Source organism: Myodes glareolus, chromosome 11 (assembly GCF_982192425.1).
Source record: "Myodes glareolus chromosome 11, mMyoGla1.1, whole genome shotgun sequence".
Classification (NCBI taxonomy): Eukaryota; Metazoa; Chordata; class Mammalia; order Rodentia; family Cricetidae; genus Myodes; species Myodes glareolus.
In genome coordinates this window covers 38,480,039-38,503,653 of record NC_142036.1, presented here as the reverse complement: position 1 = coordinate 38,503,653, position 23,615 = coordinate 38,480,039, and the positions used below count along the sequence as shown (strand labels likewise).

The window sequence follows — 23,615 nt, the reverse complement described above, 5'->3', positions numbered from 1 at the left end:
TTAATTTTTTCTGAAAATAATTCTAATCTAGAGATTTGACCATCATGAAGAATTATATCTTTAATAAATAGGGTATTTTGCTCTTATTTTTCCTTCTACATGTGCTTCTTATAGCTAGAATACTCCCAAGAGATTCACATATCATTCAAGTGCCCAGTGTAACTGAACATCCGACCGGGTGTCACATGCTGACTGTATGCTCTTCCACTGAGCTTTGTTTGCAGCAGGTGTCACCTTCTTATTGTGGGTGTTTAGCTAAGTGAGGCAGTAAAGTTTCAAGGAAAATCCCAGGTGGCTCCTTCCTGAACAATTCCCACGAGACCCTAAGAGACCCAGTGACAAAACAACTCACCTTTGCGTTCTTCCAGTTGGAAATACATGGGGGGATCTTCCACTCTTGCTGTTCCTTTACAGTCATCTGGAATACAGGTGAGGGAGAGCTGTTATTACAGTCTCACTCTAAAACCAAAAAGATCCACCCCTACAGGCCCCGACACATGAACAGACAGCTGCAGAAACGCCTCTGGTAGCAGTGCGCACTGTTCCGTGTAGTGGACTCTAGCCACACGGAAAGCTAACGTGAAAGATGGAGATTTCAGATCACTAAAATGCTGGGCAGTATTCTTCCATACTTCAAAGTGCCTGACTCGGAGGGGCGGGACAATGCAGCTGCTTTCAGATGAAATCCCATACTTCTGCATGCTAGGCAGATCCTGTCCACTGAGAGCAGAGGCCAAGTGACTGGCGGTAAAACAGCAAGTATTTACAAACACTCTCATAAGCACACTATTCTGCAGTCCTAACTGGGTCCATATTTGATCTTGTAAAACAAAGTTTAACCATCATGGTGATATGTACCCATAGGCAGAAGGGCTCTTTATAAAATTAAAAAAAAAATCATGAGGACTACCTTCCGACTAGGAGAATGCATCACAGGCGCAGGAGGAGACGGTGGTCCCCGAGGAATTTTCTTATTAATCCTAAAGAATATAGCAAAGAAAAACAAATAATCAGAGCATAAAGTCCCCAATTGCTTTTTGGTCATCAGGTCCTAAGCCTCCCTTTCTCATTTCAAGTTTTTGTTGTGATGAATGCTCGTGGGACACCTCATGCTTGGTTTTGACAGCTAATAAAATGTGGCCACTGTCACCATTCACATCACACTGTTACCACTGCACAGGGCAACACACTCATGGCTTGATGTAACTGATACACAGTGAGTTAAACATGAACTGTACAACCCCATCACCTAGGTAACACAACCTAGACAAGTGAGCATCCTCAACATCTTCCACACATGTCGTGCCTTGTGTCTACCCCTTTTCTTCTCCATTCCCACCCACTTCTCCACGGACAGTCACTGATCAAGTTTCTGTAACTAAGGATAAAACTGGCATTTTCTAGAAATTTTAAAATTAATTTATCTATTATCTCTCTGTGGGCAGGGGAGGGATGCATGTATGTACCCTAGGAAGTATGAAGGTCAGAGAACAACTCTGCAGGAGTCAATTATCTCCAGATGCCACGTGAGTCCCAGGAACTGGACTTGGCAGTTCCTTAACTGCAGGGGTTTTTTAACCCGAGCCTCCCTGCTGACCCCATTTTCTAGAGTTACACACAGAGCCCTAACATTGTACTACTTGTTTTGTCTCACGTCTTTCACGTAGCACACTTATTTTCAGACTCTTCTGTTACTGCAACAGTTTATTCTTTTTCTTGGCCCAACAACACTGCAGGTACTGAAGTACTAATGTTTGTTCATTGCTTCACCTGCTGATGAACATGTGGGACACTCTTCCTGTTTTATTCTCAGTGCACTAGGTAAGATTTTGTGCATCAACTTGACACAAGCTAAAGTCATCAGAGATGAAGGAGCCTCAGCTGAGGAAATGCCTCCTTGTAATCCAGCTGTAAGGCATTCTCTTACTTAGTGATCAATGCAGGGAGGGCCCAGCTCATGGTAGGTGGGGCCATCCCTCGGCTGTTGGTCCTAGGTTCTATAAGGTGGGCTGAACAAGTCACGGGAAACAAGCTAGTAAGTATACAGCTCCCCTCCGTGGCCTCTGCATCAACTCCTGCCTCCAGAATCTTGACTTCCTTCAGTGATGAACAGCAATGTGGAAAGGTAAGCCAAATAAACTTGCTTTTTGGTCATGGTGTTTCGTCACTGTAACAGAAACATAATTAAGATAGTCAAGAAGCCAGATACTTACTTGAATCTTGGTGGCTCCATTGGATCTTTCTGCATTTCTACCATCCGAATAACTCTCTGTTTAGCTCCAGAGTTGAATGCTACACCTTGTTGAGATGGTGTGTAGCTAAGAAAAGTAGATGAAAATTAAAGGTGTAATTAGTTCAATTTTTTGTTCAGCATTTATCTTCTATTATAGTTCCACATGACTATACTTCCAATTCTTTTCAGAAGCACTGATGTAAAATAACCATACATTTAGGCACGGCAGCCAGAAGCAGACCAGAGAAGGAATAGAAATCAAATCAACAAAATGTGTACTCAGCGGTTAGTGACTTCCCTCCTCATCCTCTCTACATCCCACCTGCGAAATGCACCTGCCCAGCTTTGCAGGTCTAAAACTAGCACCTACTTTTAAGTCTATATTATGGAAAAAAATTGCCAGGGCTGGAGAGACTCAGCAGTTAAGAGAACAGGCTGCTCTTCCAGAGTTCAATTCCCAGCAGCCACATGTCAGTTCACCACTGTTGGCAACTTTGGTTCCTGCAACTCCCTCTTCTGGCCTCGTTGGGCACTGGGCATGCAGGCAAAATACTCATACATATAAAATAACAACAAATAAATGAATCATTTTCTTTAAAAGAAAAAAATAATTACAAGTAGTATGTCCACTGGCAACATGCAGTGTACGTTGTAAAAACTGTGGCAGAAGTCTGAAGTGGGATTCCCCTCTATATGCTATGAATATATTTTATTATCATTGGTTAATAAAGAAGTTGCTTTGGCCTATGGCAGGGCAGAATTGAGCTAGGTGGGGGAGGGAAGGGAGGCAGATTAAACTGAATGCTGGGAGAAAGAAGGCAAAGCAAGACAGATGCCACGTCCGGAACCTTACCGGTAGGCCACAACCTCGCAGTAATACATAGATAATAGAAATGGGTTAATTTAAGATGTAAGAACTAGCTAGGAATATGCCTGAGCCATCAGTCAAATAGTGTTGTAATTAATATAGTTTTTGTGTGATTATTCGGGTCTGGGCAGCCAGGAAACCAACGTGCAGCCTTTGTCTACAGAAGCCTTAAGTTTTCCCTTAATATCTAGTTTCAACCATTCCTTACATAGACAGTCCAGTGAAGGCCCTAAACAGTTAGCAGCATTATAAATGTTTACTAAATATAATCAGAAACTCTAAACAATTGTGGTTTAGGTCATATACCATAGGTAATGGTTATTGTCTAAAAAAGTGAAAATCAAAACTCCCCAAACCTTGATTTTATTAATCATATGACGAGCACAACAGCCAGCATCTTATTTTGAGGCAGGGTCTCACTATGCAGCCCTGGCTGGCCTAGCACTCAGAGTCACATGACATTGCCTAAGAATGTGACACCCTACCCAGCTTAAAACAGTTAACATCTTAATGTAGGTACTCAAAATACAAAACAAAACAAAACAAAAACAAAACCCAAAACTAAAAAAACAAAAACAAAACAACAACATCCCACAAAACTTCTGGGGCTGAAGAGATAGCTCAATAGATCCTGAGTTGAATTCCCAGCAACCATCTATAATGGGATTCAGTGTCAACTTCTGTCCTACAGGCATATATGCAAATAAACCAAATACACCAAATAAATAGATCTTAAGAGCAAAATAATAATAATAAAAACCCTTCTGCAAACAAAAGTCATTAAGACAATGCATTTGTAACTGGCTTTGTAAGCTGGGAGTCATCAAGATCCCACCTATGGAGTCTGACATACAACTAATACGTGCAGCATGGTGCATACCGGATATACTGAGCAGGAGCCAGCTTGTCAGCTGCACGAACTGGCATGGCTGCAGCAACCTTCTGCGATACGGACTTCTCCAAGGCTACTCTCGTCTTCTCTGTTATCTGAGAAGCATCACGTTAAGCAGTTGGAAATTAGTAAGGACATACAATTATCTAAAATAATCACACATATCAACTCTTATTTACCTCTTTAATAGCTTCTTCATCAGGCCTTTGCAGGTCTGGGTCATCTGCATTCATAACCTCCTTTGGAACCAGGTCAGTGTACTTGCTGTAAATGACCTAAAGTGTTTAAACACAAGCAGCTCAGGAACACAGGAGAGAAGCAGCCTCATTAAGTCACTCTAGATGTCAACATGTCCTTTCAGCGTATTTACACATTTAGAATACTCGGTTTTGTCGCCCAAACTTTAAACTAAAGAAGCTTAAAATATGTACACAAATTGCTGCCACAGCTCCAAGCTGATCACTTTCCATTGACCCCATGTATTTAAATTATTTGAAATCTTCTAATCAAGTCAGTTTCCAAATAAATTCTACCAACATCCTATGCATCAGTGATCTCTATTTTTGAGGCTCACTCGGACTTGAAATTAATGATGATATAAATTGCCTATAGCACCATTATCTTGGATTAAAAACTCATCAGAATTTAAGTTGGGTTACTAAATAATTTCCAAATTCACTGGGCCTAGAAAATTCCATTGACCTCATCCTATTTATAATGTTTCTGTTTTCTGGAATCAATTCTATTCACAAACTAGGAAAGTGAACATGAACGAAAAGGAAAAAAAAACTCAGAATATTTTCTTCTACAAGAGTGAGAGAAAAACAAAAATATATTTATACATGTGTTCTAGTTTTATTTTTGTCTCTGTAACAGGCTGGCCAAAAGAAATTCAGGAAGGAAAAGAGTTTATTTGGCTTACAATTTCAAGTTCAGAGTTCTTGAGAGAAGTCAAGGCAGGAACTCAAGCAAGAGCAGAGAGAAATGGATGAATCTCTGCGGCTCACTCCCATTTAGCTTTCGCCTGACTCACATGATGCAGGAACCCCTCTGCCTAGGGGATGGTGGCTGTCTTATCAATTATCAAGACAATATCCTACAGACATACCCACAGGCCAACTTGATTTAGACAATTACTCAACTGAAGCTCCCTTCCCAGTGAAAATAATGACCACAGCTTGTATTTACTGAGTTCTTACTATTTGATATTGTGTGGTTCTGCATGCATACATGTGTGATTCAGACAAATTTAACCTTCATATCCACCCACAAGGTTTACAAAAATCACGCCTAGTTACCAAAGGGAATAACTCACTAATGGATTTCTGGTGCCTGCAAATAATACCTGGTCTACAGAAGACCTTCAGTTAATACTTTCTGCATAAAGGAATAAATGGATGTTAGAGTGCCTTATTCATATGTAGAATGGGGGGAGGAGGAGAGACAGAAAACAGGGTACAGTGATATTTTATTTATGTTTTAATAAATAAAGCTTGTCTAAAGATCAGATGGGTAAAGCTAAGCCACTAGAGGTCCACACCACACAGTGGTGGCCCACACCTTTAATGCCAGGATTTGGGAGATGAATCTCTGTGAATTCAAGGCCACTCTGGGCTGCACTAGATCAAGGCAGAAACCCAGGCAGTGTTATCTCACACCTTTAATCTCAGTACTAGGGAGTCATATACCTTTAACCCCAGCACTAGAGGGAATACAAAATGGGAGTAGAGAGAGGCTTAGTCTGCGGTCACCCAGCCTTGGTAGAAGTAAGACTTCTCTAGTGGTTTGGGTGCTTTGCTTTTCTGGTTTTTTGGGTTGAACCCCAATATCTGACTCTGGGTTTTTAATTATCTGTGCTACAACAGGGCATGGTGTCCATGCAGATCCCAAACTATCATACTAAGGGGTCCTCCTGATTCATCCTCTAATAAGTTGGGACCACCAGTGTGTCACTAGTGCCTGGCTCAGAACTTCTATACAATGCTATAGACTGAAATGTCTAACTCGCTATTTAAAGAATGAGAATTTAGCACAGGTGTAACCACGGCTACCTATGTGAGCCATCAATGACTGTCTTTTTATGAGAGTCAATTTTATAAGGGACACACAATAAGAGTAAGGCTCAGTACATGAGGGCTATGTAGTTAGTAAACAACCTCAAACGTCTTATTTCTTTTCAGGGTGGAAAAATCTTTATCTCCACCAACTGAAAACTAATACTATAGAGAAGACAGTGACTTACCCAGTTTTCCACGGTAGATATTACAGGGAGATTCTAAGTAAATGGCTCCCTAGTAGTCATATATGTTCAATATAGTCTCAACACTAATTTAGCACATAAGAGCCATTTGCTGCTTCTTATTTGGATATTCTAAAGTTAATAATGCTTTAAACGAGCATCAGTAAGATTCTAGCATCTTATAAGCCAGAGTGAAGGACATCTCAGGAGCAAGATTCCTTTGTGTTAATTAACTATAAACTCCCACAGTTTACAGCCTGAAAACCAAATGTGCTGAAGAAACTCAGCATATCTCAGTAGGCAAGATGGCTGGGAGGAATCATCTGAAAACTACATACAGTATAACCTTGAAGGCAGGAACATAAACAACTAAAATCATCAAGAGAAAAGCAAGGCCAGGCAGGGTAGCACCCTCTTCCGGCCTCTACAGGCACTAGGCACACATGTGGTATACATATATACAAACAGGCAAGATATTCATGCATATAAAAATAAAAACATCTTGAAAACATCAAAAGCAGCATGTCATCTGATTACTGCACTGACAAGAACAGGACCGACTGAAAGGTGAGCCGCTCAACATATCCACCATGTCATCTGCAAGCATAAACAGTTAACAACAGGGGATTTGTCACAGGGTCATTCGAAGCTGCTGGAGTTTGGGAAGAGAGGTTAACGGCATCCCTTTAGGTACTATCATACACGGTATGTTTTCCACAAAAAAGTTTCAGAATGAAAACTACACACATCAGGGCTTTTAAGACATCACCAAAGTCTACAGAGTCTACAAAGCTCTTTCTCTTTTCTTTTCTTTTCTTTGGTTTTTCGAGACAGGGGTTCTCTGTAGCTTTGGAGCCGGTCCTGGAACTCATTCTGTAGACTATGTTGGTCTCAAACTCATGGAGATCCGCCTGTCTCTGCCTCCCATGTGCTGGGATTAAAGGCATGCGCCACCATCTTAAAAGTTCTATAAAAATGTAGCTGAAGAAACGTTTCTGCCCGGTTTTCTCCTATGAATGTCTTCTTCTTTCCTTTCCTTATCAATGTCTTATGCATTGTACTTTTACATGTAGACTTTTCTCAAACATGAAGCCTTTTTTCCCCTCTTCTACCTACCACTAACATTTATGGCCTTGCTCTTTCACTATTAATATTTCAGTGAGCACTCCCTTGTTTCAAAAGAATACTAGTTTCCTCTAGAATAAATTGGAAACTTATACTACAATACAAACTCAAAATCAAGGAGGCTGTTTTCATCCTTGATCTCTGCACACCAGTCTCCTGAATGATGATCAATTTTAACAATCCACTTTGTACAGAAAGTAGTCTCTTCCTCCTAGAACAGAAAGCCCACAGTTTTCTAAGCATGGAACTATTGCTCCTTTTGGCTTCCCTCCAAAGGCTCTGTACATGAGCAGGATGCTCTGGTTAATGGATGTGACAGCTACTCAACCAAAGCTAAGTCACTCAACGAATTCCAGAGTAATCCATCCACTTTTAGCTAAAAAACAGACAAAGCAAAAGCCAAAAGTGTTGTATGAACCTAAGAGTGATCTTTCTAAATGACCAGCTCTGGGTTCAGCTTTAGTGGCTTCAGTATAAAAAAGGCTTTTATTATGCAAAGGACGACGTTTTGGAAACTTTCTTTGGTCACATACTGAAACCCCAAGTTCTACAGTTCAGTTTTAACAATTTAATCCACAACAGAATCTAGAAAGACATACATCACTGCAGTTAAAGCTGCTACCCTTGGCAAATAAAATACCAGAAAAAGCAAGGGAGACCAGGTGTCTTTTTGTTGTTTTGTTTTTTTGAGACAGGATCTCTCTAGGTAGCTCCAGTTGGCCTCGAACTCAAGAGATCTGCCTGCTTCTGCCAGGATTAAAGACATGCATCAGCACACGTGGCTCTCCACGGGTTTCTTCTACCATCAGAACAGGCCACCTATAATATATATATATATTATTTTATTTACTTTATGTGCACGTTTGTGAGTGCACATGTACCATGGCATGCACATGAAGGTCAGAATACAACTTTCAGGACTTGATTCTCTCCCTGTGAATCTCAGCAATCAAACTCAGTTGTCTTGACCTGCTGAGCCATTGTGTCAGGCTCAAATTCCAAAATTTTTTCTTTCTAACAGAGACACTGACCTCTCCTGCAACTCTCCTGTCTTACCTTACCCTTACAACTTCTAGCATGACATGTGTGTACCACTATGCCCAGTTCTACTTGCATAACAAATATATATGTATATAGACATGTATGTATATAAAACACACATATATATGTATATAGACATGTATGTATATAAAACAAGGAACAGAACTTCCAGGCTTTTGGCAGAGGTGTTAGGAAGACATTGAAGGAATTCAAACATATAATCAGGTATAAATTACAAACTATGGGGTTTGGGATTTAGCTCAGCGGTAGAGGGCTTAGTAAGCACAAGTCCTGGGGTCAGTCCTCAGACCTCTCGTCCCCCTTTACAAATTACGCATTGATTTGGATTTAAGTATTATTTAACAAACTCTAGATAGATGCATCTTATACCCAGTAATATAAAAGGGCAAAGGAAACTGAGCAGGACAGAGATTTTAACAATCAACAGCCTGTGAGAGGCCAAGGGCAGCCAGAGAAATAAATGCTATAGAGAATGAGCTCCTATGGAGCCACCCGGCCAACCCGCTGAGATGAGCACTGAGCTGACGTGGGAAGGGGGTGCAGCTGAGAACCGGAGCATGAGCACTGGCAGGAACGGAGGACAGTGCAGAGAAAGGAGAAAGGAGGTTTAGTGGTATCTAGCGGGAGCTTGGGAGACAAGCAAGTATATTCAAATGCTAACGGCAAGTAACCTGGGAGAACAGGCGAAAGACAAAATGCCTAGTGCCCCAGTGAAGCGACACAGGGAAAGACAAGCACAGGATGAACAGAGGGCATTTTCTTCCACCCCTGTACTCAAACAGATGGGAGAGTCACCTGTTCCCAACCCTACAGGGTAGACAGGAACAAGTGTACAATGGAATAAAAATTTGAATGACTATATTTTTTTAAAGCTCAGTAGCCCCAACGGAGGAACAATGGACGATGGGTGTGACTTTACAGCAGTGGTTTTCAACCTTCCTAACACTGCGACCCTTTAATACAGTTCCTCATATTGTGGAGACCCACAACCATAAAGTTATTTACTTTCTTTCCTTTTTTGGTTTCTGGAGAGAGGGTTTCGCTGTGTAGCCCTTGCTGTCCAGGAGCTCGCTCTGTAGACCAGGCTGGCCTTGAACTCAGAGATCCACCTGCCTCTGCCTCCTGAGTGCTGGGATCAAAGGCGTGCTACACCATTTCATTGCTACTTCATAATTGTAATGTTGCTACTGTTATGAATCGTACTATAAATATCTGATAGGTAGGAAATCTGATATCCGACCCCAAAGTGTCGTGACCCACAAGTTGAGAAGCACTGCTTTAAAGGGTCAAACTGGAGTCCAGGAGAGGTGAAAGAGGCACTGAAGAAAGTCATCAATCCCAAGGCAATCTTCTGTTCCTCTCAAGTACTACTTACAAAAGAACAGTTCCTCAGCTGAGTGTAGCCACATTATGATGACACTATTTTAAACTTTAGCAAAAGGAGTCTGTGTGATATCCAGATGAAATATTTAAATAAGAAGTGGGGATGAAAGTGGTGGTGGCGGCCAGTTTTGTGGTAAGATTGTGCTCTGACAAATAGTTTGTTTGGAGTCGGAGGGTGGAGCTAGCCACTAGCTGACTGTAGAGGTTGAGAGACTGTAGACAGAGAGGAGACAGGAAGCAGTAAGGCAGAGCTGAGAGATAGGACCAGAAGCTGCTCCCTGCTTCTCTGATCTTTCAGGTTCTTACCCCGATATCTGACTCCCGATTTTTTGTTTAATTGGGCTAACGCTTCAGTAGCACACATCTGTAATCTAAGCGCTTAGGAAGCAGGAGTAGGTAGATTTCTGTAAGCCCAAGGCCAGCCAGGTCTACAGTGAGTTCCAGGACAGCCAGAGCTGTTATACAAAGAACAAAACAAAAAAATTGGGGCTATAGCTTAGTGGTGGACTTGGCATACACACAAACATTCTGGGTTGGATCATTAGTACCACCCACAAAAAGAAATCAAGCATCTGTGTAAATATTCTTCAGGCATATGGAGGGGATTTTGTATACAGACAAAAGCAATAGCTGACTTGGGGCTGGAGGCACAGTTCAGTATAGAATACTTGCTTAGCATGCAGGAGGCCCTGGGTTTCAGCCCTAACAAGGCCAAAAACAAAGCTGATTTTTCTTACAAGTCTTATGGGTTTTTGACTTTGCAAGTTTGGTAGCACTTTTGGGATACAAGGTAACTTTCTGAAATATAAAAACAAACAAAACCTAAGTAGGAAAACTATCACTGCTGGGTGCGGCCTGCAGACTGGGAGGGTGAAGGCAGAAGATCAGAGTTCGAGGCCAGCCTGGGCTATACATGGTGGACTGTTTTAAAGTGGAGATCAGCTACTACCAATTTGTGCACAATTTCAAGGCACAATGTCACTGTTGGTTAAAAAGTTAATCTAAATATGTTTTACAGTTATATATTTTATAGTGATTTTATTGATTTTGCTGCTGAACTCAAATCCAGGGCGTGAGCACACTAACTACCATCAGTTAAACTCCAACTTCACTGCTGTCTTTTAAGATTTATTTATGTGTATGAATGTTTTACCTGCATATATGTATGTGCATCAGGTGCATGCATGGTGCCTTGGAGTTGAGAAGAGGGCATCAGAGCCCCTGGAACTAGAGTTTCATGTGGGTGCTGGGAGTTGAACTCAGGTCCTTCACGAGAACAAGTGTTCTTAACCACTGAGCCATCACTACAGCTCCAGCTTCACCACCTTACATAGCCCAAAATGGCAAATAATTTATCATTTCCACAAAATGCAGTAAAACTTCACAAAATATTTATCAACAAGAACAAAGCAAATAAACAAAGCCAATGAGAGATTACCTTGTCTTTGGACTGCCCCTGTCGAGCGATTGCGTCGTATTTGATTTTCCCTTCAGGATCCACCTGTATGGCCAGTGCATTCGACATTTTTTTCTTTCGCCCCATATCCAGGGGATACTGGGCCACATGGATTTCTGGGAAAGCACCTCCATCTCCAAAATCCTGTATATGACGAGAGAAGAAATGAAAAGACTATTTAGTAGTAAGCGGCAATTCATTCAAGCTATGGGATCTGCTAGGTCAGAGGGGCAGCAGTAAGCAAAGCTAAGCTTTGCATCTCGGTGCAGTTTACGTTTAGCTGGTGGGCAAAGTGAAGACTGGACAGGTCCTGAAAGAGGCCCGTCCATACTTTCAGTAGAGTGGCTATGTGTGACAGCCTGTGTAAAGAAATCACACAAGGGGAAGCCTCTGTGACGAGAAAACAAAGATCCGAGGGAAGCATTTTCTTTTTCTTTTTTTAGTAAGGGGTGTGTATCTGTCTGTCTGTGTGACATGTGTGCAGGTGCCAACAGAGGCTAGAAGAAAGGGTCAGATTCTCCAAGCTAGAGTTAGTTACATGGAGTTGTGGGCACCCTGAAGGGGTGCAGGAAACTGAATTGGGTTGTCTTGCAAAGGCACCAAATGGTCTTAACTCTCCAGATAATATAGTGTAGACTATTCACTTTTGGAGAACAGAGGAAATGATGCTAAGGTTACATAGACAAATAAGTCACAGAGGGGTCGTCAACCCTGTCTCAAGAAATATGCATTTTATGTTAAGAGGCTAGAATAAAATAAACAAAAATTTTAGTATAAACCAAAGACTAGTTTTAGCATTATACACAGTTATACATTATATACATAAAGCATCAGGTGGAGCTAAACATAGGAGAAATGCCAAGAAATGCTCTGAGGAATCAGATTCTGTTAACATATGATTTATTCACTGTTATATGAGATAAATAAGACAGAAAGGACTCAGAATGAGTCACCATGTTTTTCCTTTGGATTGACCCTAGCCACGTCCTTGTGATATCATCAGGGTATAGAATTTGGCCATGACTTTTTGTGGGGGGATCCCAAAATCCAAAAAACCCGCAAAGTCAAGTTTTTTTTTTTCCTTGTGACTAAAAGTTGGAAATGTCCTTGGCCTGTCAGCAACTACATTCTTGCCAGAGGCCAAAGATGCCAGAAGAGAAGTCAGGTTGTTCCTTACTTCTGCTCCCTAAGGGACAGCTTCTTTCTTGGAAACCATACTCTGGACATGACTGGGGAGGAAATTGGACTGACCAGCTCACACCTCCATCCAATAAAGTCTTATTAGCTACAAGACATTTCCTGCTCAGCAGCTACTTCTGCCTTCTCTAAGAGCTCTACAATAAAATACTTCTAAACTCACCCTCTATGGTCTGTGGATTTCATCTTGAATCCATGAGACAAGAAACCAAAAGTCATTGGCTTGGGATGGCTTTAATGGCCATTGAATTTACAAAACCCTAGCCCACCTGAACCAGCTGCTTTGAGGTCTTTATCTTACAAATTTGCGGAATAAACTTATGAACCATAGAAGGTGAGTTTTAGAAAGCCAGTTCTGCTATGCTGGCTAGGATGACCCCCAACTCCTGAGCAAAAGTGATCCTATTTCAACTGGGATGACACATATGCCTCCAGCCAGGCTCACATCGCTAACGGTGATTACATATCATTTCAACAATGAGAACTACAAGTTTTAAAGTAGAACAGTGTTCCACCGATAATTTGTCTGTGTTGAGCATTTCTAAAAGCCTCTGTAGATCAAGTCTAACTCACACATGAGCAAGTTCACAAATAGTAAATGTACTGGGAAGTGGGACACCCCTTTAATTCCAGCCCCCGAGAGGCAGAGGTGGGAGGGTGTCTGCGAGTTTAGGACCAACAAGTTTTAGGCTAGCCAGGGCTACACAGTGAGACAGTCTTCATAAAAAAAGACTCCTCAAGATCTCATAGCTAGCACATAGGCAGAATGCAGACCCAGATAACTGGACTCTGTGATGTATACTCAAGAGTGCAGGGCATGCACCCATGTACATGCACACAGAGGCCAGAGTAGGTAGGTGTCTACTTCTACCACTCTTCACACCATTGCCTTGAGACAGGGCCTCTTACTGGCTCCAGAAACTCTTTTTCTGCTAGGCTGTCTGGAAGCTCTTGGAATCCACCTGCCTCTACCCCCCAAATGCTGGGATGACAGCTCTTTCTGTGAATGCTGAGAGATTCAAATTTACTTCCTCATGCTCAGAGCAAGTGCCCTTACCCACAGAGTCAATCTCACCAGGTATAGACAAGCTTCGTCTTTTGAAATACCCTAAAATACCTTTCTTTTAGTTAAAACAACAAGAAAATGAAACAAAAATCAACAATTTCTGAACAATGGCATATCCTCCTGCTCCACATTGTTTTAAAAATTAATCCCCCTCAGGAAAGGGTCTCACTATGTAGACTTGACTGGCTTCTAACTCATAGAGATCCTCTACCTATCAAATGCTGGGGTTAAAGGCATAGACCACTAAGTCTGGCTGCCCTAATAGTTTTAAATCAGTAAATACCCCCCCCCCAAAAAAAACAAAAACCAACAACAAACCCCTGAAACCTGAACTACTTTTGGCCTTAAGTATATTACATAAGGTATACTCAATGCGTATTACCAAGAATGTTAGTGAAAAACACTGAAATTCATCGATAAGACAGTATTTATTGAAAAATAAATTCACTTTTATAAGATTTTTTCTCACAAATATTTCTTTAGATCTTGGATGTAAATTTCTAGGCACAATATGCTTGGAGAGAGTTGAAATTTTTGAAAACCAATAGAATAAAGTGAGAAGAGATATTTTCTCGTAAATTAGGCAGAAATAAAGTCTTCCTAAGAAAAGTGCTTCCTGTACCCAGACCATCAATTTGACACATGCTCAGATTTGTTGGAGTTCTTCAGCTATAATCAGTACTTCAGAACTGTAGCTCTAGCATTATGTGGTCATTAAGCCTGCCAGAAAATCACAGTTTTGCTCTGAAAGCTAGAACAAAATGCCTTCTTCCCAGAACAGTCACTCCCCTCAAAGCATCCCCGGCATTTTCAGATTAGTTGGCCGGTTCAGTTTCATTTCCAAATGAACTGCTCTGATGCACCAGGACATATGAAACCTTTGATAATCAATTAAGTCTATCAAAGCCAACAGCTACCAGATGTCATAAAGCCCAAAGGCTCCCTGTGTGGAAATGATCTGCTCTCCCCACTCTGTAAACAGGGGAAAAGGCCCCCCAAAGCACATCTATAACCTCTCACAAGGGGCAGTAGCTAAAATTCTACCAGGCAAGCCACCACTGTCTGGCTCCAGACAGGAAGGAAGGTATTCTAGTCTCCTGGGAAACTATCTTGGTGTACATCTCACTAATTCCAGGGATGACAAAACCAAGAACAAAATCCTTTACTAACAACAGCAAGGCTAGCCTTCATATAGCAGAATTTATAAAGACCAGATGAAAATAGAAACAAACAAAACAAACCCCCAAACAGCAAAAACAACAAGGAAAATCCCATAAAAACCCAGGGCTGTGTTGGAGCAAGGCAGGGAGGGTCTTATTAGGTGTTCACTTTCTAGACCTAACAGGGTGGGCAGAGGCATGGCAAATGTGGAGAGACGTAGGGCAAACAGCTTCGGACAAGATGTTAAGCAGTGTTTCTATGCAAAGACACTATAAACACACCTGGAAGTAGACTGAAAAAAGGAATCGACCTCATCTATAAGGCAGACATCAAAACCATGCAAGAAAGTGCTACAAGAGGGCTGGAGAGGTGGCTTGATAGAGTGCTGGCTGCTCTTTGCAGAGAACTCAGGTTTGGTTCCCTGGACCCAAATGGTTGCTCACAACCACCTGTAACTCCAGGTCCATGGGATACAAGGCCCTCTTCTGACCTTCAAGGGCATTACATGCATGTGGTACACATATACAGGCAAACACCCATACATATAAAATAAAAGAATCTTAAAAATCAAAACAAAACCAATAACTGGGTAAAGAAAATGATGTTGTTCATTCAGAATGTCAGAACGTGGTTAGGAAATGAAGGAATGCTTGAAGGAATGAAAATACTGGGAAAAAGAAAAACGCTTAATATAAGCAGAGATTTTGTTTTGTTTTTCAGACACCAGCTGTCCTGAAACTCCCTCTGTAGAACAGCCTGAACTCAGAGATCCACCTGCCTCTATCAAGGAAATTTGTTCTTTGGAGACAAATCAGCGGTATGAACATCCCAAATCATTCTTTGCTTATACTCCTAGAAAAGTATGCCATATCATGACCAGGCATGTGCTAACACAGAGAAATACATCAGCACAGGAGAACCCACCGGGTTGTTCCCTGAAAGAAAGTCATTCTCACTGTTGGAGGTAGGGCAGGAGTGGACACAACTCAAACACAAAACCCTGATTCTGCCCCTTACAAAGATTTCAAATTTTTATTTACTATTATTATTAGTATGTATCTGTGTATATGTGACAGAAAGGGAGGGAGGGAGGGAGGGAAGGAGGGAGAGAGATGAACGGAGCATAGTCACATGTAACAGTGCTTGCCAAAGTTTCAGGTTCTCTCTTTCCACTGTGGGTTCTGGGAATTGAACTGAAATTGTCAGGTCTATGCAGTGAGTGCCGTTGCCTGCCAGCCCAGCTGCTCCTTTCATTTTTATCTTACCCTCCATTGTTGTTCATGGGCTGGAAGGCCTGCATTTGTGAAAGTACGCTAGTTCCTTTTGTACAAGTTCAATACTTCTGCACAATGCGAAGCAAAAGCAGTGATTCTCTGCTGATCGCAAACTGTGACGATAAGCAAGAAGAAAGTCTTGGGAAGAAGAACATGCTTCCAGAACTTACCACCATTATTTCTGTCGCATTGCTGTTAACAATCCTCCTCCAGGGTTTACATCTATTTCACAAGTGTTCAATAATAAATTTCAGCCCGACTTACCTCTAACAAGCGCGGAATCCAGCCTTTCCGATACCCGTACGGGGGAGGCTCCCTTCGTGAAGAGACCAAAGAGGTCTGTCGCGATCTCTGAGATCTTGCTCTTTCTTCAGCTTCAAGTTGGTCCTGAGATAGCTGAGTGGGCGCAGGTAAAAAGCTACAGGAGATCAGGATTAAATACCAAGTACAAAATTAAAAACAAAACACATTATTACAATTCAGTTACAATTTTTCTTTGCACAGTCAACAATTTTTTTTCAACAATTTATAGAGGTATTCAATACTTACCACTTCCTTAGGTGTGGAAAGGAAGTACTCAGAGAATACAGTGAAAACCCCTTGACTATGCCAAGGGCAAACAGTTGTCCAGATTAAAAACTAACAGGTATTTTTACACAAGTGACAAGACACCAAATTCTGTACTTCCATACTTAACACAGAAGCCAACCTCTAGTGCATTGTCTAAATATCTCTCTTGATTTTTGTTTTAACAAGGTCTAGTTAGGTAGCCCAGGATGGTCCTGAACTTGCCACCCTCCGGCCTCAGCCTCTAAAGTTCTGAGTTTATAGATAAATGGTAACACTACTGTGGTTTTTTTGTGGGGGGAGGGGACGGGGAAGACAGGGTCTTACTGGATAGATCCCACTGCTTCCCTCAATGTTGGGATTAAAGGTGTGAACTACCAGGGCTGCATAGAAGTTGTATCCTGGCCATATTCTCTTTACCCCACTCCCAACTCAAAAACTGTTTAAATAGTAGAACCATGAACACGTAGCTACTTACTATTTAGTCAAAGCATCCTTCTTACCTAATCTCCCTAAACTTCTTGTATTGTAAATATTACAAGCTTATCCAAAGTACAAAAAAAAAAAAAAGATTATCAGTAGGTAAATGGACATTTTTAAGGAAAGACAAAAGTCAAGTTCTTTGTTAACTTCTTCTGGCTAATAAACATACTTGAATACGCAGGAAAGCTTAATTATTTATTCAAAAATTATACACTGATGACTTGGTGCAGGATGCACTCTAAGTAGACACTGAGAATACACATTCAGATTTATGTAGTCTTCCAAGTAAAGACAATCACACCCATGCAAATGTAAACTACAGAAACAGGAAGGGATAAGGAAAGGGGCAGAGCTGTGACAGCATACATCAGCAGGGTCAAATCCAGACTGGAGACTTTACAAGTTTAAAACCCACCCACGCAACTTAAAAACACATGAAGTTACCTGCTCCGAACCACTGTCCCCATCTTAAAAGGTTAGAGATCTACTTCCTAGGTATTACATGAGAACATCCATGGACCAGTCAACAGTGCCTAATACTACTCAATGTACGTCCATGGAAGAGTCAGCAGGGCCACTGTTTGTTCCACAGATGTTTGACTGTTTGGCGCTATCCTGACCCCCAGTGTGGGTTGGCTATCTGTCTTTATGTTCTCTAGGTCACGTGTACACCACCTATCTATCTGTACGGCAAACATCTAGTCAATTACCCATCCTCTTACCAGACTGAGTAACCTGAGGATCACACCTTCTGTTTCTTTTGTCCCTCACTGCCCAGGTCTTGTCTGGTAACACAGATTCCTTCAACGCTCACAGAGATTCCTCTGCCCTTTGCTTTCACCGTATTACATCCTTGCCTTTATTTAAACAAGCCATCTCAAAACCTCTACTTTTGTTATTCCCTTTGCCATAAAAACAGTAAAGTGACTTATCCGGAATATCTCAAGCTTCCCTCCTGTTAGTGTGTGTGAATGTGTGGTGCTGGTTCTCTTTTGAACTTTAATTAAGTCCTTGGCTTTGAACGAGATTGTCAAGAACGTGTGGCAGAGAGTACTTTGCCAACTGAGCCACCTCACCAGCCCCTTCAGAATGCTTCCATAGAACACTCTCCCCTTGATCTCTGAGCAGTCTGCACCCTACTTAGTATGTACGTCTCCACTCAGTTACTAGAAATATTTTCTGACTACCCTGTCCAAATCAAAATAGCTGTTCTACAAATTTTAACATTACTTTTGTCCTTTCGTCTTTGAATTTTATGAGATAGGGTCTCACTATGTAGACCAGGCTGACCCTGTAGGGCCCGGGTCACCCCAAACTCAAGAGATCTGCTTGTCTCTACCCCAGAGTGCTAGGATTAAAGACATGCACCACCACACTTAGCAAAAATTACATTTTTATTTAGTTTGTGGGTGTGTGTGGGTGGGTGCATATGTATGCCATGGCACCGTCTCAAGTCAGGACAACTTGGAGTTAGTTCTCTTTCCACCATGTGCGTCTCACGGATGGAACTCCTATCTTCAAGCTTGGCGGGTGCTTTTATTCACTAAGATATCTCCTGCTGGCTCTGTACCCCAGACGCGTAAGCTTCATTCTAATGTCGTATTATCTGAATGCATTGCTGCCTGTTTTTTTCTCTCACGTAACTCTCCTAATGCAAGTAAGCTCTGTGAGGATAGTAGGTTAAAGGGCACAGGAAGCTTACCTTACCATCTCACCAATAATCAACAATCACATGACACTAGACACGTGCAGTACTTTTCCCATTCGCCAAGCAAACGAGTGATGTTTTGGAAGACTAGTGAGGCACTTCCTAATTCGATTCAGATCCCAGAGATCGAGGACTCAATCCCACAAAACTGCCTGCTTCCAATGACAAGCCAAGACGTGGCTACCAGTACTTTTGTTTCACTGGCTACAAACTGAGATTTCTCTGTGTAACAGCTCTGGCTGTCCTAATACTAGCTATGTAGACCAGGATAGCCTCAGACTCACAGAGATCTGTCTGCCTCTGCCTCCCTAGAACTGGGATTAAAGGTGTGAGCCACCACCACCCGGCCTACTGTTCTAAATACTAAACATTCTCTTCAGGTTCAGTATAGAGATGAGCTGAGATGGATTCCGGGCGACCAGGTCCTTTAATAAAGGTGGCCCCTGGCAGCAGAAGTCGCTGGAATATGGTGGAGACACAGCGGCCAGCAGAACTGAGCAACACCTTACATTAATAAACCTTGCAGAGGAGAAGACTCTGAGCTTAGCTGTTAGTGAAGGGATAAGGCGTGGCTGATCGCCTCTACAGATGCTGCCTCTGGGACCTAACACCCTCCCCTTCCCCATCTTGGGTCAGATTTATTTTTAGGATAGTTCATGAAACTAAACAAGCAAACAAAACCCCATCAAAACAGACAAAAATCCCAACATATTCATTTGTTCACAATTTTTTAAAAATATAGGTTTACATCATTTTCATGTGTATGATGAGTGCCTTGCCTGTATGTACGTATGTATGTATGTATGTATGTCTGTCTATGCACCACATACATGCTTAGTGCCTCCAGAGACTGGGAGAGAGAGTCAGATCCTAACCTATAGTTACAGATGGTTGTGAGCCACTATGAGGTTACTGGGTCCTGAACCAGGTCCTCCGCAAGAGCAGCCAGTGCTCTTAACCACTGAGCTGTTTCTCCAGCCCACACTTGCTAGTTTTTATAAAGGACATAAAAAAAAACATACTAATGAATGCCAACTGAAAGTTCTGTAGTCCCCAAACTTGTCCATTTTGAAACTTCATTTTTTTTTTTTGTCATTGCTTCATTAAGCACACAATACACACAATATCCGGGCACTGTTCCTGAATGCATTCACTTCAAATCCCACTTTTCCCCTCGTAACTCTACCAATCCCTACCACAGGGCCTGAAGAATCCTCAAATGTCTGCTTCCTGTAACATTTACAGGCTGTATAACTCACTAATTTTTTGTAAGAAGGCTAATACTACACAATTAAGCATTTTCTGTTGGTTCTAATTTCTTTTTAATTAATTTAATTAATTAATTTTTAAATTAATTTTAAAATTTTAATTTAATTTAATTTTTGCAGTTATTAAAATTCTCTGGCCAAAAAAAAATATTTTAAAGGAGAGGCTTATTTGGCTTACAATTCCAAGACACAACTTACCAAGCAATTGTCAAGGCAGCTAGTGAGATTTCACTCACCAATAAAAGCAAGAGAGACTTGCTTTCTTGCAGATAGGGAAGGAGGGAGAGAGGCAGGCAGGCAAGTAAGGCACCATATGACCTGCTTGCTGGCTGGCAGACTGGCTTATGCTCATCTGGCTTTAACGGTTCAGGACCACTCGCCTACAGGATGGTGCTGCCTATAGCGGTTTGGCTGGTCCTGCATCTATTAGCTAGAAAAACAATCCCTTACAGACACACCTATAGGTCAATCTTGTTTAGACAATTTCTCATCTGATACCTTTTTACCAGATGTGGTAAGTGGATAGGTTAGTTGTTTTCTTTTTTTTTTTTTCTTTCTGAACTTAAACCAGCATCACAGACCAGGTCGGCCTTGGAATTCAGAGTCCCTCCTGCCTACACTGTTTTCATCTGCAAATCACTTGTCCATCTTCCCGGTGGCAAAACCTCGAGGACAAAGCAGGACAACAAACAGTAATTCCCGTGACCAAAACATTTTTAGGACTGTTACAAGCCAGGAACTATACGAGCTGTGGGTTAAACAGGTGAAAGGCAACATCCAAAAATGAATACTTGCTTTACACCCAATAAGAATTTTACTGCTGAGTTTGCATGGAAAGTTTTCCCACTCGGAGCAACTAGGAGTTATATAACTTTTGGGAAATTTTCCACTTAGTATCTTTTTCTTAAAAGATGGGAGCACTTTACATACGGTAACCAAGGCAACCAAAAACAGCAAAAGTCGGAGGTGGTTCTATGTACAAAAGAAATTCTAAGGTCCAAAGTTAAAGCGCACAGCAGCGGTGCATTTAGCAAACAGCAGCCCCTACTGTTGCCAACTTAAGAATTTCTGGTCGGTTCTGGGACATCCCCAACTCTTTTTGCTCTTTGCAAAATCTTTGTTTCGGAAAAAGAAAGGAAAGGGCAAAGCCCAGGGCATACAAGCGGCTGGAAAGCCACGCACAAGAACGGCGCGCTTTGCTCAGCAAGGATAAGTCAGCCGCTGCTTTTTCACCGCGCCTAGCGTCCGCCTCAGTTGGGGTCCGCAGGGCGTTCGCCAACCTACCGCGCTGCTTACGCGAAGCACACGTGAGCTCTTTCGCGTGAGGCCACGCAGCGGCTCTCGGCCCCGGGGAAAGGGCGAACTCAACCCGGGAAGCCTCTAAGGAAAGACCCCGGCTTTGGCGCGGCCTAGACGCCAAGGAAGCCAGCGAGTGGTTCTAGCCATGGTCTCGGTCAAGGTGCCTCTGCGCCCCAGGCCAGGTCACTGCCCGCATACTCCGGGCAGAAAAAAAGGAAAAGATGGGTACTTCCAGACCCTTCCGTATCGAGGACCCAAATCAACAACCCACCTGGTGAGCGCCATCTTCTTCCGCTTCTTCCAGCGCAAGCCACAGCGTCGCGGGGCGGGTCTTGCCCGGGAACGAGGAACACGAAGGAAGAAGTGCTTACTGCGCAGGCGTTCTTGCCGAAAGGCCCTATGGGCTTTGTAGTTTTTTGAGCGGGAATTCTGCCGGCCTCTCTCAAAGAAAGAAAGTGTTTTCTGAGAGCCCTCAGCAACTCCCCTAACGAAGGAAATTCCTTACATGTATAGATCTTACAGGGGAGAGGCTCTCTGAGTTTAGCAGATTAGTAATGGTACAAGATAGGATATAAGCCGGGCGGTGGTGGCTCGCGCCTTTAATCCCAGTACTCGGGTGGCAGAGGCAGGAGGATCTCTGTGAGTTCAAGGCCAGCCTGGTCTACAAGAGCTAGTTCCAGGACGGGCACCAAAGCTACAGAGAAACCTTGTCTCGAAAAAACAAAAAACAAAAGAAAACAAAAAGATGGGATATAAATCCATAATTTGGAAGCTAATACTATTATCTACCCCCACCTTAAGAGTGCTTAACCGTATGGAATTAGGATGTAAAGACTGATCCTCCTCTATATAGCGGCCTCTGTACTTATAGTTGATAATTCGGTTAACAGTCATCTAGTTTATTATTTAAAAATGCATTATTTAAAAAACAGGTGTGTGGGTGTGTGTTTAAAAAACAGGTGTGAAGGGGGCAGAGAAGGTACTGGAAACTAAGATCAAGGATCTCAGATTTAATTCAGTAGATAATTTGTAGCTGATGGAGAATTTTATGTACAAAGCCTGGGTGAAAGAGACGAATAAGAAAGACAATACTTTCTTTCCGAGACAGAGTTTATCTGTGCAATCCTGGCTTTTCTGGAACTTGTTCTGTAGATCAGGGTGCTTTGAACTCAGAGATCGGCTTGCCTCTGGCCCCCAAGTGCTGGTATTAAAGGCATGTGCCACCACACCTGACTCAAGAAAGACAATTATTGAGGCAGTCTGGGTTTCTATGGTAATGAGAGACAAAAGAGACGACTGAAGACAATGTTAAAATAATTAATGTGGGAAATTCATAAAGCATAATCCAAAACCTGGGTTGTAGGATTGAAAGAAAGAGATGGAAGTGTTCTTATAGACAATTTTCTTCCCCACAGAGGCATTTGGGTACTTGCATTGTGGTGACCCCTCATTGTCCTAGGGTTGTAGAGAAAACAGCAATTTTGCTACAACGTAATTAAGAAAGTAGATCTGGGAAGCTGATCTGGGGACTCAGTGGGTAAAGGCTCTTGCTGCCGAGCTTTATCTGAGTTCAGACCCAGGACCCACTTGGCAGAGGGGAAAAAAACTAACTCCCTCAAGTTGTTCTCGGACCGCTCGGGCGCGGCGGCAGTTCCGCCTACACACGCATCACGGGCAGTGCTTCTGTTTAGTTATGTGGGTGTGGCTTTGGTTCACTTGTCCTGGGTCTTCACGTGTCTCTCCACCTCATCTGCTCTGGATTCTAGTAAGTCGCCAAGTTATCTGTGTCTCAGCCCCTAGCGCTGTACAAGAGCGAAACAGAAGACCTAACTCCCCTCTATCTCAGTTTTATTCCCTGGAAAGGTAAAGTCTTCAGGAAGTTTACATGAGCTAACTGGGACTGAGGAGATGGCACACTCAGTGGTGCTCAGGGCTCAAGCATGAGACCCTGAGTTCAATGCCCACTCATTTAAAAAAAAAAAGTGACCTAATATGAATAAAACTCACTAGCGTAGCTTTGGGGATCTTTGATGCTCAATAGCATGGGTTCTTGCCCCACACAGGACATCCAGAACAGCCCTGCATGAGGAGTGTCTCTGTGCTAACAGATGTTGGCACATCTCCAATTCCACAGGCAGGTAAAGCCTGAACTCCCTGCCCACAGGGAGGTTGACAGCAGCCTTACCATAGCGAAAGCCTTCAAAGGGTTGGCTGAACTCTGGAGTCCACACATAAGTTGAAGTCTGAGAGTTGAGATCAGTGATCTATGGGGGAGAGGGGTCAGTGCGATCTGATGCTCCATTCCTGCAGGTAGGAAGAGAAAGTGTGCACTCT

General features: G+C 42.4%; 1 protein-coding gene across 1 annotated transcript in view; it reads right to left on the bottom strand.

Moving 5' to 3' along the window:
• The window catches only part of Snw1 (SNW domain containing 1), a 33,246-nt gene extending 11,620 nt beyond the window's left edge, over positions 1-21,626 (bottom strand). The window contains exons 1-8 of the mRNA XM_048449311.3: positions 21,553-21,626; positions 16,221-16,374; positions 11,241-11,402; positions 4,173-4,268; positions 3,982-4,088; positions 2,214-2,318; positions 911-980; positions 353-418 (exon numbers count right to left, since the gene is read on the bottom strand). Coding sequence (XP_048305268.1) covers positions 353-418; positions 911-980; positions 2,214-2,318; positions 3,982-4,088; positions 4,173-4,268; positions 11,241-11,402; positions 16,221-16,374; positions 21,553-21,566 — 774 coding nt within the window. The 5' untranslated portion in view covers positions 21,567-21,626. The remainder of the gene's footprint in view (positions 1-352; positions 419-910; positions 981-2,213; positions 2,319-3,981; positions 4,089-4,172; positions 4,269-11,240; positions 11,403-16,220; positions 16,375-21,552) is intronic.
• Between the last annotated feature and the right edge of the window lie 1,989 nt (positions 21,627-23,615).